Source organism: Narcine bancroftii, chromosome 14, assembly GCF_036971445.1.
Source record: "Narcine bancroftii isolate sNarBan1 chromosome 14, sNarBan1.hap1, whole genome shotgun sequence".
In the NCBI taxonomy this organism is placed as follows: domain Eukaryota; kingdom Metazoa; phylum Chordata; class Chondrichthyes; order Torpediniformes; family Narcinidae; genus Narcine; species Narcine bancroftii.
In genome coordinates this window covers 43,178,119-43,197,865 of record NC_091482.1, presented here as the reverse complement: position 1 = coordinate 43,197,865, position 19,747 = coordinate 43,178,119, and the positions used below count along the sequence as shown (strand labels likewise).

Here is a 19,747-nt window from a genome sequence, read left to right as displayed (position 1 = left end):
GATACACACCCACGCGTATAGAGTATATATACTATATGTATATGTAGATACACACCCACGCGTATGGAGTATATATATTATATGTATATGTAGATACACACCCACGCGTATAGAGTATATATACTATATGTATATGTAGATACACACCCACGCGTATAGAGTATATGTATATGTAGATACACACCCACGCGTATAGAGTATATATACTATATGTATATGTAGATACACACCCACACATATAGAGTATATATACTATATGTATATGTAGATACACACCCACGCGTATAGATTATATATACTATATGTATATGTAGATACACACCCACGCGTATAGTGTATATATACTATATGTATATGTAGATACACACCCACGCGTATAGATTATATATACCATATGTATATGTAGATACACACCCACGCGTATAGAGTATATATACTATATGTATATGTAGATACACACCCACACATATAGAGTATATATAATATATGTATATGTAGATACACACCCACACGTATAGAGTATATATACTATATGTATATGTAGATACACACCCACACGTATAGAGTATATATACTATATGTATATGTAGATACACACCCACGTGTATAGAGTATATATACTATATGTATATGTAGATACACACCCACGCGTATAGAGTATATATACTATATGTATATGTAGATACACACCCACGCATATAGAGTATATATACTATATGTATATGTAGATACACACCCACACATATAGAGTATATATACTATATGTATATGTAGATACACACCCACGCGTATAGAGTATATATACTATATGTATATGTAGATACATACCCACGTGTATAGAGTATATATACTATATGTATATGTAGATACACACCCACGCGTATAGAGTATATGTATATGTAGATACACACCCACGCGTATAGAGTATATATACTATATGTATATGTAGATACACACCCACACGTATAGAGTATATATACTATATGTATATGTAGATACACACCCACACGTATCGAGTATATATACTATATGTATATGTAGATACACACCCACGCGTATAGAGTATATATACTATATGTATATGTAGATACACACCCACACGTATAGAGTATATATACTATATGTATATGTAGATACACACCCAAGCGTATAGAGTATATATACTATATGTATATGTAGATACACACCCACGCGTATAGAGTATATATACTACATGTATATGTAGATACACACCCACGCGTATAGAGTATATATACTATATGTATATGTAGATACACACCCACACGTATAGAGTATATATACTATATGTATATGTAGATACACACCCACACATATAGAGTATATATACTATATGTATATGTAGATACACACCCACACGTATAGAGTATATATACTATATGTATATGTAGATACACACCCACATGTATAGAGTATATAGAGTATATATACTATATGTATATGTAGATACACACCCACACGTATAGAGTATATATACTATATTTATATGTAGATACACACCCATGCGTATAGAGTATATATACTATATGTATATGTGGATACACACCCACGCGTATAGAGTATATATACTATATGTATATGTAGATACACACCAATGCGTATAGAGTATATATACCATATGTATATGTAGATACACACCCACGCGTATAGAGTATATGTATATGTAGATACACACCCACACGCATAGAGTATATATACTATATGTATTTGTAGATACACATCCACACGTATAGAGTATATATACTATATGTATATGTAGATACACACCCACGTGTATAGAGTATATATACTATATGTATATGTAGATACACACCCACGCGTATAGAGTATATATACTATATGTATATGTAGATACACACCCACGTGTATAGAGTATATATACTATATGTATATGTAGATACACACCCACGCGTATAGAGTATATATACTATATGTATATGTAGATACACACCCACGCGTATAGAGTATATATACTATATGTATATGTAGATACACACCCACACGTATAGAGTATATATACTATATGTATATGTAGTTACACACCCACGCGTATAGAGTATATATACTATATGTATATGTAGATACACACCCACACATATAGAGTATATATACTATATGTATATGTAGATACACACCCACGCGTATAGAGTATATATAATATATGTATATGTAGATACACACCCACACGTATAGTATATATACTATATGTATATGTAGATACACACCCACGCGTATAGAGTATATATACTATATGTATATGTAGATACACACCCACACATATAGAGTATATATAGTATATGTATATGTAGATACACACCCACGCGTATAGAGTATATATACTATATGTATATGTAGATTCACACCCACGCGTAAAGAGTATATATACTATATGTATATGTAGATACACACCCACGCGTATAGAGTATATATACTATATGTATATGTAGATACACACCCACCCGTATAGAGTATATATACTATATGTATATGCAGATACACACCCACGCGTATAGAGTATATATACTATATGTATATGTAGATATACACCCACCCACACACACATATATTGTATATATACACACATGTACATATATATACATATATACACATACATTTAGAACCATAGAACACTACAGCTCAGAAATGGCCCTTTTGGCACTTCTAGTCTCTGCTGAACCTTTTTCTGCCTAGTCCCACTGACCTGCACCAAGTCCATAGCCCTTCATACATTTCCCGTTCTTGTACCTGTCCAAATCCTTCTTAAATGTTAAAATTGAGCCCACATTCACCTCCTCAGTTGGCAGCACATTCTGCACTCCCATCCTCCCATATTCCCCCTAAACTTTTCCCCTTTCTTTCTTAACTCACGTCCTCTGGTTTGTATCTCACCTACCCTCAGTGGAAAAAGCCTATCTATTATTTCTGTCTATCCCCCTCATAATTTTAAATTCTTCTATCAAATCTCCCCTCATTCTTCTATTCTCCAGGGAATAAAGTTCTAACCTGTTTAACCTTTCCCTATAACTCAGTTCTTGAAGTCTGGGCAACATCCTAGTAAATCTTCTCTGCACTCTTTCTATCTTATTGATAGCTTTCCTGTAGTTAAGTGACCAAAACTGCACCCCATATTTGGCCTCACCAATGTCTTATACAATTTTACTATAACATCCCAACTCCTTGTAGAGCTCGTCGAAAGAATCAAAGACTTGTTGATCCAAACCAAGGTTTTTATTAGCAAAAGACAGGAGCTCTTCACAGGTGGCCGACCAGTCCGGAATGATCCGACCTGGCTAGGAGACACAACCCTTTAAGGCCCAGACAGTAGGCGTGGCTAAGCACTCAGCCAATCGCTGTAAGCACAGTCTAGATACTGTAACTATATACACTATATACATTGGTGATAGATCTGTACTATCACACTCCTACACTCAATACTTCGATTTATGAATATGCCAAAAGCTCTCTTTACAACCCTATCCACCTGTGACACCACTGTCAGGGAATTATATCTCTGTATTCCCAGCTTTCTCTGTTCTACTGCACTCCTCAGTGTCCTACCATTTAACATATATGTCCTTTCTTGGTTTGTCCTTCTAAAATGCCACACCTCTATATTAACTTCCATCTGCTATTTTTCCAACTGCTCCAGATCCCTCTGCAAGCTTTGAAAACCTTCTTCGCAGTCCACAACGCCTCCAATCTTAATGTCATCTGAAAACTTGCTGACCCAATTTACCACATTATCATTGATATAGATGATAAACAACAACGGTCCCAGCACTGATCCCTGAGGCAACACAAGTCACAGGCCTCCAGTCTGAGAAGCAATCATCCACCACTGTTCTCTAGCTTCTCCTGTCTAGCCATTGTCGAATCCAGTTCACTACTTCACCATGAATACCTAGTGTCTGAACCTTCGTGACTAATCTCCCATGTGGGACCTTGCCAAAGGCCTTACTAAAGTCTATGTAGACAACATCCACAACCTTTCTTTCATCAACTTTCCCAGTAAGCTCATGAAAAACTCTATAAGATTGGTCAAACACAACCTTCCACACACAAAGCCGTGTTGATCTCTAATCAGTCCTTGGCTATCCAAATAATTGTATATCCAATCTCTTAGGTCACCTTCCAATAATTTACCTACTACTGATGCCAGGGTCACCAGCCTATAATTTCCAAGGTTATTTTTGGGGACTTTTTTAAACTACAAAACAACATGAGTTACCCTTCACACTCGTGGCTAAGGACATTTTAAATATTTCTGCCAGAGCCCCTGCAACTTCTACATTAGCCTTCCTCAAGATCTGAGGGACTATCTTGTCAGGCCCTGAGGATTTATCCACTCTTATTTGCTTTAAGACAGCAAGCACTCCCTCCTCTTTAATCTGTATATGTTCCAGGACCTCACAGTTAGTTTTCCTTACTTCCAACAACACTGTGTCTGTTTGCTGAATGAATACTGATGAAATAAAAACACATTTAAGGTCTTCCCCCATCTCTTTTGGCTCTATTCAAAGCTGACCACTTTGATCTTCAAGGGGACCAATTTATACATACATATAAATGCGCGCGCGCGCGCGCCCCCTCCACACACACACACACACACACACACACACACACACACACACACACAGAGTGTTTGAGAGTTAAGTGAGAGAGGGAGAGAGACAGAGAGGTAGACAGCAAGCAATTTTTCTAAGCAACTCTTTATCTGAGCTTTTCGAAAACAGGTCAGATCCCCTGAGGGAAGCAACACCAGTGTTGCAGGAAATGCTTTGTTAATGTACAGCATTAAATGTACTGGTTCCACCGATTAATCATTGAATGCTAAAACTTACAGAAGAACAATGGAGTAAAAAAGAGATGGTAATCAAGATAAATTATTATTTTAAAAGCCCATTATCCACGAGGCCTTGGTTTTCCTAATTAAAAAGAGAGATTGATGATTAGTGGAGAGCCGAGGAAGTGAAGGCGTCACCAAATCAGCAGATAATCAGGAAAATACGGTGCCATATGGAAATGCTCAGAGGCAGGTAGGCAGCAAACCTCCCAGGGGCAACAAGAGTAGCTCCAATCTAATAGCTGGTGGGTGGATAATTAAAATTTGCTGAAGAATAATGACATTTCCTGTCATTTTATGGGGAATGAGTCCATGCTAAAGTCTTTTTTGAAACTTGATAGTGGTAATAGTGATAAATTTTATTACATTACTTAAAATGAACATGGATTTTTCTGAATCTAAATGTTGCTGGTAAGGCCAGCATTTTTACCATATCATTAAATGCCCTCGAAAAACTTCTAGATCTTCTAAAGCCAGTGCAATTCTTCCTGTGTTGAGACCCCTGCAATGTCAGTGGGAGAGGGGGTGAATTCCAGTAAATGGAGTGAACAATTATGAAGGGAATGCAGTATATCTGCAGGCTAGGGCGGAGTGGGGTGATCTGTCCATGTATCATCTGCCCTTGCCTTCCTGGGAGAGGATGTGAGTTTGGGAGGGGTGCCTGGAGTAGCCTGGGCAGCAGAGACAGTCCACATTGCATCCACTGCCCACTGGCGGAGGGTAATCTCGAATCATAGAAAACAGGACCGAGGAAAGCCATTCATCATTCGAGCCTGCATCACCATTCAATATGATTATGGCTGATGATGTGACCCCCGTTGCCTATTCCTGCTTTCTCTCCATATCCCTTTGCCCCTTTATCCATAAGGGCCACATCCAACCTCCTTTAGAACATATCTAATGAACCAGCCTCAACCGCTTTCTGTGGGAGGGAGATCCACAAGTTTACTACTCTCTTGCGTGGAGGTTTCTCTTCATCTCAGTTCTAAATGGCTTCCCCTTTGTTCTTTGACTGTGAAGCCTTCCCAACAGTGGGAACATTCCTTCTGCATTGCACCTGTCTGGTTACGTCTCATTGAGATTCTAAATTCCCATGAATATAACCCTAGTCTATCCAGTCTTTCTTCATGCATCAGTCCTGCTATCCCAGGGATCAGTCTGGTGAACATCTCAGCACTCCCTCAACAGCAAGAATGTCTTTCCTCAGGTTCAGAGGAACTGTACGCAACACTCTACATGTGGTCTCGCCAGGCCCTATACAAGCACAGTAAAGACCTCCCTGATGGATGCACCAGGACATCAAAATCCATTTTCCTAATTTCTCATGGTGGGGCCCTCTACATCCTGGACATAGATTGGGGAAACTGCTTCACTGAGCACCTTTGTTGAGTCCACAGGACAGGAAGGACTTCCCAGCAGCCAACTAATTTAATTCCACATCCCACTGCCACACTGACATATCTATCCACGCCCTTGTGTACTGCCAGGTGGAGGCTACTCGTGGGTAACACCTTGGCTGAATCCAGCCAAATGACACCAATATCAACCTCTCAGGTCTCCTCCCATTCTCTTGCATTCCCTCATCCCTCTGACTCCCTTCCTCCTGCTCTCCACCCTCTTCCCTTCCTTCTCATATCAGAAAGCTATCTTTCTTCATCCTCTGTCCCCTCCCCATCACCTGCATTCAGCTCTACCCATTGCTACCTATACCCACCTGGACCCCTGTACTCCTCCCCCTTCCCCTTCTCCTCCCCTTACCTTTCTATTTGGGTCACTGCCTGATTTTAGACAGGCATAGAGATGCAAGATAAATAGAGGATTATGGGAGTGAGGTAGAAAAAGAACAGCTTCTAGGTTTCCATAGGTCAGTACAACATCGTGGGCTGAAGGGCCTGTTCTGTGATGATGTATGTAAACCGACTTCTCAACAATCTAATCCTTCCTGACTTCACACCCATAACCCTCTATTTTTCTTAATCCACATCTTTTAAATGACCCGATTATACAAGCCTCCACCACCACCCCTGGCAATGCATTCCTGGCACCCATTAGAACCATAAGAAGCTACAGCCTCTAGTTAGTGCTGACCATCATTTCCCACTGAGCTGCTCCTATTTCATAACATTCCAGGCCTCTCCTATCCAATTTATTCTTAAAACACATGATCGAGCCCACATTTACCACATCAGATGGCAGCTCATTCCAAAGGCCCACCACTCTTGGAGTGAAATCCTAATGTTCCCCCTAAACCTTTCCCCAATCTGTGAAAAAGCCTATTCGCAACCACCCTATCAATATCTCTCAGTCTTGTACACCACTATCAAATCTCCACTCATTCTTCTTCGCTCCAAGGAATAAAGTCCTAACCCATTTAATCTTTCCCTGTAACTCAACTCCTGAAGATCTGACAACATTTGAGTAAATATCCTCTACACTCTTTCCATCTTATTGATCTCCTTTCTGTAAACTCCCCACGAAACTCACAGTGTAAAAACCTTAATGCTGAGATCTACCCTAAACTTTCCTCTACTCTCCGAACATAGGTATCCTCTGGTATTGCTCACTGGTGATGCGACTGCCGATGACTTGGCCTGAGGAACTCCAACAGCCCCATTCTCCAAAGCTCGTGGTTTCTCCCTCGATGCCTATTGCCTCCAGCTTTACCACTGATCCATACTGGTGAATTCAGTCAACTCACACCACACTGCTGCAATTTATCTCTGTGGTCAATGAGTGGACAAAGGCGGTGATGAAGTCTGGAGCTGGTAAAACACCAAATGGGTTTTACACTCATGCTGCAATAACAATACATCCAGTTTCCAAACAACACCCACACCCATTCCTTCCAACACCCACACCCATCCTCACCAACACTCACACATCCCCACAAACACCCACACCCCGCCCCACAATCACCCACACAAGTCCCCACCAACACGCATCACCACCAACACACACACCCATACCCACCAACATCCATATCTGTTCCCACCAACACCAACATCAGTTCCCACCAACATGCATCCTCACCAACACACACACCCATCCCCACCAACACCCACACCTGTCACCACCAACACGCACACCCATCCTTACCAACACCCACACTCATCCCCACCAACACTCACACATCCCCACCCACACCCACACCCTTCCCCACCAACATCCACACCCATCCCCACCAACACTCACACCCATCCCCACCAACACCCACACCCTTCGCCACCAACACCCACACCCATACCCACCAACACCACACACATTCCCAACATAATGCACACCCACCAACACCCACACCCATTCCCCACCAACACCCACACACGTCCCCACCAACACCCACATCCATCCCCACCATCAACCTCACCCATCCCACCAACACCCATCCCTACCAACATACATCCCCACCAACACCCACTCCACTCCCCACCAACACACACAACCATGCCCACTGACACCCGCATCCATACCAACCAACACCACTCACGTTCCCACCAAAACGCATACCCACCAACACCCACACCTATCCCCACCAACACTCTCACCCCTCCACACCAACACCCAAAGCGTTCCCACGAAAACAAATCCCCAGCAACACTCACACCCATCCCCAGCAGCATCCACACCCATCCCCCCAACACCCACACCCATCCCAACCAACACCCACATCCCTTTCCCGCCAACAATCACACCTGTTCCCGCCAACAACCACACCCGTTCCGACCAAAACGCATACCCACCAACACCCACACACCTCCCCACCATAACCCACACTGCTCCCCACCAACATCCACACCCCTCCCCACCATAACCCATACCCCTCCCCACCAACACCACACCCGTCCCCACCAACACGCATGAACACCAACAGCCACACACATCCCCAGCAATAACCACTCCTATCCCCATTAACAGCCGGCCCATCAACACGCATCCCCACCAACATCCACACCCAACCCCATCAACATCAACACCTGCCCCACCCACACACACACCCATCCCCACCCACTCACACACGTCCCCACCAACACCGACACCCATCACCTTCAACACCCACACGCATCCCAACCAACTCCCACACGCATCCCCAACACCCACACCCCTCCCCACCAACACACGCACTGGTCTGCACCAACACACACACACACCTCCCCACCAAAACCCACACTAATCCCAAACAACATTCATCTCCACCAACACCCACACCCACCAACATCCATACCCATTCCCAGCAACACCCACACACCTCCCCACCAACACCCCCCACACATCCCCACACCCTTCCCCACCATCACCCACACCTGTCCCCACCAACATGCATCACCACCAACACCCACACCCACCAACATCAATATCTGTTCCCACCAACACCCACATCCGTTCCCACCAATACCCACACCCATCCCCACCAATACCCACACACCTCCCCACCAACACCCACACATCCCCACCAACACCCACCTACTCACCAACACCCAAACCCATCCCCACCAACACCCACATCCCTCCCCACCAACACCCACACCCGTTCCCACCAAAATGCATCCCCATCAACATCCACACCCATCCCCAGCAACTCCCACACCCCTCCCCACCAGCACCCACACCTGTCCCCACCAAAACACAATCCCAGCAACACCCACACACATACACACCAACAACCACACCCATTCCCACCAACACGCATCCCTACCAACACCCACACCCCTCCCCACAAACACCCACACCCAACTCCACCCACTCCCCTCCCCACCAACATCCACACATCCCCACTAACACCCACCCCCACCAACTCCCCCACCCATCCCCAGCAACATCCACACCCATCCCCAGCAACATGCACACCCATCCCCAACACCCACACCCCTCCCCACCAACACATGCATTTCTCCTCACCAACACGCACACACCTACCAACCAACATCCATACACATCCCCAGCAACACCCACACACCTCCCCACCTTCACCCACACCCTTCCCCACCAGCACCCACACCCGTCCCCACCAAAACGCAATCCCAGCAACACCCACACACATCCCCACCAACAACCACACCCATCCCCAGCAACACCCACACACCTCCCCACCTTCACCCACACCCCTCCCCACCATCAACACCCGTCCCAAACATCACGCATCCCCACCAACACCCATACCCACCAACATCCATAGCCGTTCCCAGCAACCCCCACACATCCCCACAAACACCCACACTCCTCCCCACCATCACCCACACCCATCCCCATCCCCACCAACACGCATCACCACCCACACCCACACCCACCAACATCCATATCTGTTCCCACCAACACCCACTTCCATTCCCGCCAACACGTATCCTCACCAACACACACACCCATCCCCACCAACACCCACACCCCTCCCCACCAACACCCACACCCATCCCCACCAGCACGCACACCCATCCCCACCAACACCCACACCCCTCCCCACCAACACGCACACCCCTCCCCACCAACATCCACACCCATCCCCACCAGCACACACACCCATCCCCACCAACACCCACATCCCTCCCCACCAACACGCACACCCCTCCCCACCAACACCCATACCCATCCCCACCAGCACACACACCCATCCCCACCAACACTCCCACCTGTCATCACCAACAGTCACACCCATCCCCACCAACACCCACACCCATCCCAAATGTGACAGATTATGTTGCATTTTATACTGTATATAGATATATTGGTTTTTTAGTGTAGCTCACATACAAACACTTCAAAACACATCTCATTTAAAATGCTGGAGCTCTGCTGAAGCCAGACAGGCCGGCTCCAAGTGCCTTTGTAAAAGCTTTGGGGATTGCCTAGAGAGACTACACTAATGGATTGTTTTTTGGAAAGCAACAGATGAAAGAACTCCAGAACTAGGTCTGGAGCCGCAGGCTGTCTGGGTTCTGTTTGCTGTTCTGAGAGGGTCATGTGTAAGCAGTGAGAGTCATGCAGGCTTTTCTCTGAGAGTGGGAAAGAATTCAGTTCTACAGTTCAGCAGCAGCTGAGACTGGAAAGGGACAAGCTGGCAAGCTTGTGGAAAACCCCATTTGGAAGATGGGTTGTGTGTGCTTAATTCAGCCTGGTCATGCCCTTGTGGACCATACAAGAGGAGAAGACTGGCTCCCTAAAGAGAAACAAAAAGGAACTCTGTGATGACCTGAAAGAAAAAGTTATCATCTGGAAAACCTTGATTCCATTTTCTTCGGCAAGACACTGAAGTGGGTGATTAACAATGATCAACAAATCTCTCTCTGAAAATTGACAAGAACCCACCTGAGTGGTAATCATTCACCTTTCAAGCACCAAAGCCTGATGAACTTCATAAATCTTCAATTCTGTGTATAAGAATTGCCTGAAACCAGTGAACTTGGAGGAGTGAGAAGTAAGATTGTACTGTGAATTAAAGAACCTTTCTGAACTTACATACATATTACATACATGTGCGCTTAGAATTAGAAGGGGGTTAAGCTTGGTTAAGTTAAGAGTAAAAAATTAAAGTTTGATCCTGTTTTCATGGTTAAAGATAATTAAAAGCAACTTTTGTTTAAGTAACCATTTGTCTTGGTGAATTTTTATTGCTGCTGGGTTTTGGGGTCCTCTGGGTTCATAACAGTAGATCAGTGGGATTAGATGGGAGAAAGTGTTCGGCATGGACTCAAATGGCCAAGTTGGCCTGTTTCTGTGCTGTCATTGTTATATGGTTATAAGAGGAGGGTTGGAGAAGGCTGGGAGGTGATGAAGGGAGACAGAGTGTTGGAACTGGCACAGATAGGGTGGACAAGCAACATCTTTTCCTAGTGCCAATACCAAAGGACATTAGTTTAAGGTGAGTTTTGGGGAGCCATCAGGGGTAGGTTTATTTTTACACAGAGTATACCGGGTGCCTGGAATGCATTGCCCGAGCTGGAGTTGGAATTGGAGGCTGGTACAAAAGGGACATTTAAATGATTGTAAGAATGTAAGAAAGATGGAAAGTTATGGGCTGTGAGGGAGGCGGGGTGGGGGGGGGGTGTTAGATTGATGTGGAGTTGGTTCATATGGGTCATGGGCCGAAGTGCTTGGTGATATAATGGAAGCTGTTAGAGGTGTGGCGCAAGACAGATGGGACCAGAGGGAATTAAAGAGGGAGGAGATTGTGTTGGTGAATGGGTGGGAAGGGGGACAAAAATAGGGTGTGGATGGGGAAAGACCACAAGCAGCTTGGTTGAAAGTCTTCTGACCCCTGTGTTGGGTAATTTATCATGGAATTTATAAAATGATTCCAGTCCTTCTATCATTAGTGCTTAGGACAATTTATTAACAGTCTGCCTCAACTGCTGTGGCTGGCAGGACCTGCACTGGAAATGATGACTCCAGAAAGTGACATTGAAAATGTAGAAGCACAATTTGGGAACACCGATGGATACCAAGGAGGCAGCAGTTAGTTTCCCAGAAACACAAACCGCATCCCTTTCACAGGAAATCTGCTCTGCAATTTTAATTGACTTGTGCCATGTAATTCTTTTTGAGGTATCCACTGAGGCTTGTATCAGTAAAAGGAGGGCATGTACTTACAAGCTGACCAATATATCGCAAGAGCAATTACTAATGTTAAGTCATGAAAATCAATGTTTGTCACTGACAGATTTGATGACTTCATGCTTCTCACAAAGAAAGCCCTCAGTCAGGCTGAAAGTTATCCATTCTACATTTGAGCTGAGAAGTTGCTGTTTAAATTAGTATCAATTGAGAGAGAACTGGTTGCAATGTTTAAATCAGCTATTCTCAATGGGGCGAGGAAGCATACAGCCCTACCGGGGACCACAGCACATTTAAGTGGGGTGGGGGCACCGACTGAAGTCATGAAATATATTTTTTATGTATTTGGTAGTCTCTTCTTCGGCTTCACAGGGATGGGGGCCCATAAACTTTGAGCAGAGTCCTAAGGGGGACATTAATCTAAAAAGAGTGTGAGAATGGTTGGTTTAAATTATAGAAGAGCTTCAAGCTCTGGACAAAGCAAGTGCCCTCTTTTCTGCTCCTTTTGACTGTTGTCTTCTGTTGCATGCATAATGGAGTCTTTCCGATACTGGCTGAAATCAAGAGTAAAAGCCAAAACATTCAACAGTCAGCAGCATCTTGGAAAGAAAACGGATCACATGTTAGGTCCACAAGCCGACATCGGAAATGGGAAAGTGACAGGGGTGAGACAGTGGGAGGGCAAAGGCAATATCTGATCGGTGAGATCGAATGGGATAGCGCGGCAGTTAGAAAGAAAACATGCTCAGAGATTTGTGTAATGTGTTTGCAATACTTGTCCTTTCTCCTCTTTCCTTTCCCACCATCCAGGTGAAACAGTGATTTACTTGCACTTCTCCCAATCTGAAGCCCTGCATTTTGATTATCACATCAAAGTAAGTTAAAGCAGGCTGGGGCAATGCCTTCGCAGAGCAGCTGTGCTGCAATCACCAGCTTCCAGCTGCCTCCCTTTTGAATTTTTAATCCATTCCCATTCTGATCCAATGCTCGCTCGAGGCACACCTCTTAGTCCATCTGGGCACGTTGCATCTGTCTGGAATACATGTTGGAGTTTTCAGCTTCAGGTAACTAGCTCTTTCTTTCTGTCTGACTCAACACTGGATGTTTCTGCCTCAGCTTTTCTCTGTCTGTTAGTTCAGCATGGTCTATGGGCCATGTCCCAGAGCTCAGCATGGTCTACGGGCCATGTCCCAGAATTCAGCATGGTCTATGGGCCATGTCCCAGAGCTCTGCATGGTCTACGGGCCATGTCCCAGAGCTCTGCTACTAGCAGCACAATAAAGAAGCACAATGTCTCTCTAACCGACTTGTCAATCAATTTGGTTCTGTTTGTCAGAGATATTCCTGTTGTCCTGTCCATCCCTCTTCCCCTCTCCCTGCAACTTAAAGCTAACATGCACTGACTTTCCCAGTTCTGGAGAATGGCCTCAGACTAACATTTCTCTTTCTTCTACGGATGCTGTCTGACTTGCCAGGTGTTTCCAGCATTATTTTTATTTCATATTTCCAGCATCTGCAGTACATTTGATCTCCACAGTTTGATTGGTATCCATCTAGGTGAATTTTCCACCAGACTGAAACATCCTTGGGCATTTGGTTGATTCTTGCCACCATGTATGCCATGGTTTCCAGCATTGTCAATGGGTTGTTCATCTGTTGCTCTGATGTGGTAATCTGTTGGCACAATTTGCCACAACTCTGTCTGTTTGACATGATACCTTCAGCATTCTCCTGCCTTCTCCAGTAATTGGATGGTTGGAGATTAGTCTAATGTTCAGCATTAATTTACTCCCCCTGACATTATATCTGGATAATCACCTGACACCGACACTCGAACACCATTCATCACTTCATCATGCATTAGTTCTTCATTTATTGGCCGTTTGGCTACCATGATACAATAATGAAATTCCCTGCCTCAATTTGTACTTTTTCAGCGGAATCCTAATTGTAATCTGATGTCTTTATCCATAATTTATGATGTACCATGATGCACAAATTAATTTAAGATCATGTACAAGGGTGATGGCAAACAATAGATGAAATGGGAATATAATATCTATTTTTGAAATTGAACAATGTATTGAATTCTCTATACAATTCATATCGACTCTCATAAAACCTCAGGCAAAGGCAATTTTGTCTGCTACGCTGTTGATTTTTTTTAGTGTAGGGATTTTAGCAAACTTTAAGGGCTGAAATCATATTTAGAAAGATGGATAATTTATTAATTTACTGAGCATATTCCAGGATCTTGTAACGAGCTCAGAAATTAATTTATTAATTATTGCTAAATCTACATGTGTTGACTGCTTAAGAGAAAAGAATGCACATTGATTTTTCTAAGATAAAGGCCACGTGTGGAGCACCCTGGAGGAATAATTGAGCAAATTAACTTAGCAAGAACATGGTTTCAGAAAATTAGCTTCCCTCAATAAATTTGATACAAAAGATCATTTTTTTGTTAACTACATTCAATATATTAATATCATGCTGGATATTCCCATTGTCAGCCTTAATGTTCCTCATTGCACATCCCCACCATGAAAAATTTACCCCTCAGCTCCCTTTTGAACTTTTCCCCTCCCACTTTAAACCTCTGCCCTCCAGTTTTACACTCCCCTGTCTAGCTTCTTCCCTTCTTGTACCTTAAGCCCCTCTGCCCCGTGAACATTCTCCAGTATTGTGTCTTTACTTCAACCATGGTGTTGTGTTTCACTTCACATCCTCATGAATCTTCTTTGCACCCTTTCCAGTTTATCAACATTTCTCTGGAGCAGTTTTCTGTTGAATAATTGTATGCCTCTCAGTAGGAAAACAACGAAGGTCGAGTTAGTTACACAAAGATAACGAAAAAGCTGTTGAATAACAGTTGGGTTAGAAATTAAATTAACAAATTAAATAAAAGGGCAGTCAAAAAGTTTGATCAGCAGCAGGAAAACTTTAAAATACAACAGAAAGTAGATTTATGAGGGAAATGTGGGGATCGTGGTGAAATAAACTGAAGAAAGGTTCAAGTTAAAGATTGAAGTGGCATGGAGACGGAGAATCAAACAACGACGACCTGGGACACTGGAAGGAGATGGAATGTTGAGTGGCATGGTGCCAAGATAACAACCCCTCTCTCAACATCATCAACAGCAAGGAGAGGATCAGGGACTTCAGGGGATGGTGTGGAGACTTCAGCACGGTCCATCATCAATAGCACTGAAGGAAAGACAGTAGACAGCTTCAGGCTGATGGGAGTAAACATTTCCAATGACCTGACCTGGACCACCCACATTGACCTGAAGTTCAAAATGGCATACCACCACTTCTACTTTGTGAGAAGACTGATGGGGTTCAGCATGTTCCCTCTTTCCCTCAACAACATCTACTTAGGCACCATCAAGAACAGACTTGCTAGATGCATCACAGTGTGGGACGGGAACTGGCCTGGACACATCACACTCTACATACTCTATTCTCCCTCCTCCTTTTGGAGAGGTTTGAGAAGATGGAAGTGCACACCAAAAGGCTTAGAGTTTCTTCCTGTAGCGTCAGGCTTATGAACAAACCACCTCAACAATGCTGTCCTTATTATCTGGTAATTTTTCAGTGTTACCCTATGTTCTGTAACTGTGCTCTTGCCCTGTCACTTGGTATGGCTGCATGAATGTTAGAGTTTACTTGCTAGACTACATGCAAAAGCCCTTTTTTATTATATGAGCTAAAATGTGACAATAAACAAATGCCAGCACCAAGACAATCCCCAGAGGCCGCAGCCATTCTCAATCCCCAGAGGCCGCAGCCATTCTCAATCCCCAGAGGCCGCAGCCATTCTCAATCCCCAGAGGCCGCAGCCATTCTCAATCCCCAGAGGCCGCAGCCATTCTCAATCCCCAGAGGCCGCAGCCATTCTCAATCCCCAGAGGTCGCAGCCGTTCTCAATCCCCAGAGGCCGCAGCCATTCTCAATCCCCAGAGGCCGCAGCCATTCTCAATCCCCAGAGGTCGCAGCCGTTCTCAATCCCCAGAGGCCGCAGCCATTCTCAATCCCCAGAGGCCGCAGTCTTTCTCAATCCCCAGAGGCCGCAGCCATTCTCAATCCCCAGAGGACACAATCATCTTAATCCCTAGAGGACGCAGCCATTCTCAAACCCCAACATGCGTGTCACCGAGTCCCTACTCTGAACATCATACTGCATTCCATTTGCCATTGCTGGATTGTTGGGACGGTACGAATCATGAAACGTGACTGAGGTATCTTTCCCAATGGCTGGAACATTTTTGCTTGCAAACTCTTTGAATTAATTGAAAAAGTAAACATGAACAATGATTACACAGCTAGAGCATGACCCGAAACACACTGAAAATGAGAAGACTTTGCAAGGAAAGAAATGACAAATTATTAGAGCCAGTGAGAATTGTCATGGCTCTGGTTCGACGAAAACAACCAGGAAATCCAGGAGCTGCTGGTTCGACGAAAACAACCAGGAAATCCAGGAGCTGCTGGCAAAGAAGCGAGCTGCCTACCAGGCTCACCTTGCAAAGCCGTCCTGGCCAGAGAAGAAACGAGTTTTCCGTCGCGCATGCAGCCATCTTCAGAGCAAACTCCGGGAGATCCAAAATGAGTGGTGGACTAGCCTCGCCAAACATGTACTAAATACCAAGGCTCTAAATGACATCTAACACCAAGATTTAATTCTATAATGTACTCTTGCAAAAAAAAAGACAGGGTAAACAAGAAGTTTGCAAATACTGGCAAACTGCAGCAGCGCACAACGCATTGAAAAAACTCAGCAGGCAGCCGTCAGGCCTGTGCCCCTCATCAGGAAATAAACAGCATGGTGAGGGGTGGAAGGGGGAGGGGTGAAAGGGGGTTCAGGTTGGCACATGATAGGTGAACACAGGTGGGGGGGGGAAAGAAAAGAATGGAGGTAAGAAGTGATAGGGTAAGGGGCAGAGGGCAGAGAAAGAGGCAGATGGAAGGGAAGGGATGGAGTACTGGAGGAAGGAAGATGAGGGTGAGTAGAGGTTCTAGTATCAAATAATTATGATTACAAGGTGTACTGAAGATTAGGCTGCAATAAGTTCATTTTGTTTCCTTTTAATAAAATGAAAACACAAATTGTGATCAATTTGTCTGAATTTGTAGAAGTATGATCTTGCTTATAGTTTTTTGAAAGTGTGCATGTTTCACTGCTACCATTGGGAAAAGGTACAGGAGCCTAAAGACGAGCACTCAGCGGCACAAGGACAACTTCTTCTCCGCTGCCATCAGATTCCTGAATAATCAATGAACCAAAGACACTGCCTTATTTTTCGTGCACTATTTTTTTATATTATTGTTGTAAGATGGTTCATAATCTGTATGTTTGCACTTATGACGCTATCGCAACACACTGAATTTTGTGACTTGTTCTCGACAATAAATTCTGATAGAAATGGAATCACACCAAGACAGCACTTGGTTTTGTTTCACTGAGCCCAAAGCTTGGTCTGTGAAAATGCTGCTCTCAAAACTGCAATTCCCAATTTTATTTTTCTATTAAATAATTAAACAGTCTCTTCCCTGAAAGATACACAATTTGTGGCAGTTGCATTCCTAATGCAGTGAACCCATTGTAAATGATCCCCTGTATCAGGTGCCTGTCAGAATAGGGTGACAAAGAATTTCCATCCCAGTCACTGCTTGTACATTAGATTTCAAGCAATGGTTGCAAATTGTCAATGTAATTGGTAGCCATAATTATAATGAACACCTTGAGTCATTGTTTATTTTCTGCAGGCATTAAATCTTATTGCAAAACACATCTGTCTAAAACAGGGTTGCTTTGCTTTGCATTTTTTTTAAGCTCAGGAAAAGTCTTGTTTTTGATAAGCCTTGAATCCTTGAACAAACAGACCTTACAAAAGGAATTTTCACTTTCCTCCTGCAACACAATTGAATGCAGAATAAACATTTTAAAGAAAGGCGAAACAAATGACAATACACAAAACATGCAGCTAACTGTGCTGAACATTTAGAGAAGTTGACTTTTCACCATTGCAAATATAGCTATTCATGAGGACATAAATGCTACCTCCGAGAGTAAATAGTACTTAAACAGTATTCTGCATCAAACAAATGTTGAAAACTGACCTTCAAGAGGGTGCAAAAATTGTGAAGTAAAATTAATGATTAGTATTAGCCAATAGAGTAACACACATCATTAAGTGTGACATTTGCATCCAATTGAATGTTTGCCTCTGGGTTTTTACAGGCACTCACCTCTTTACCACCCATCGACTCAAACATCTTCTCCAGCTGGACCCGCAGTTGTTGGATGTTGTTCATCAGGATGCAAGGCTGCAAGAAGTGTAATCAATCAATCATTTGAAGTGCCTGGCCATGTCAACCCAAAGACAACACAGAATGAGACAAATCATTCAAGAAGATGAGAGTAGCTTTCTGTTAACCCCACTGTTTCCATGTACAGTAAGTGTGCAACTGAGGGAAATGTTTGACTGGAACACTGGCGGAACATCCAACCCCCCCTCCCTGTCCCCCCATGACCAGGGACAATCTGGCAGATACAGAACCGGCACAGTGAACCACAAGAATGATGAAATTGAGTTTATTATCATAAACATGAAATCTCTGAAATCCTTACAATGCAACACCTTGTTTAAAATAAACCTCCACTGTAAAGATGACATTAAGATTCATCTGATAATCTACTAAATGAATGATTGAAGTTGTTCTCCTTATCTCTTTTTTTAATGGGGAGTAAGGGGTAGATTTAGGTTAAGGGGAGGGGTGGGGTGGTTAAGTTTGTAGGAATTTTTATAGATCTTGTAGTTTTTTTCTATGTAACCATGTCAATTTCCTGTTGATAATTTGTTAATTTCAACTCTGTAGTTGTAGTTATTACTTTGTTTTCTAATAACTAAAATATTTAAAGAAAAGATTCATCTGATAATCTATTTTTCAATATGGTTGCAATCACAATTTTATTTAATTATTCTTTGGAGATGCAGTTCACAAATGTGCTGGAGAAATTCAGCATCACAGGAAGTAGGAACATAGGAAGTAGGAACAGGAGTAGGCCAAAAATGGCCCATCGAGCCTGCTCCACCATTCAATACGATCATGGCTGATCTAATTTATGACCTAACTCCACCTACCTGCCTTCTCCCCATATCCCCTAATTCCTCTATCATGTAAAAATTTATCTAACTGAATTTTAAATATGTTTAATGAGGCAGCCTCAACCACTTCCCTGGTTAGAGAATTCCAAACATTCACTACTCTCTGGGAAAGTAGAAGGTAGTTGTGTTTCAGGCCTGAGCTCTTCATCAGGAATGTGGTAAAACAGGTAGCACC

At 43.5% G+C, this 19,747-nt stretch overlaps 1 protein-coding gene across 3 annotated transcripts in view; it reads right to left on the bottom strand.

The window, feature by feature from the left end:
* The window catches only part of LOC138749470 (protein unc-13 homolog C-like), an 877,967-nt gene that overhangs the window by 82,090 nt on the left and 776,130 nt on the right, over positions 1-19,747 (bottom strand). For 2 of the 3 annotated variants that reach the window (XM_069910841.1, XM_069910843.1), the window contains 2 exons: positions 18,653-18,730; positions 18,288-18,314 (listed from right to left, as the gene is read on the bottom strand). In XM_069910841.1, coding sequence (XP_069766942.1) covers positions 18,288-18,314; positions 18,653-18,730 — 105 coding nt within the window. The remainder of the gene's footprint in view (positions 1-18,287; positions 18,315-18,652; positions 18,731-19,747) is intronic. The other variant, XM_069910842.1, reaches the window with a different exon arrangement.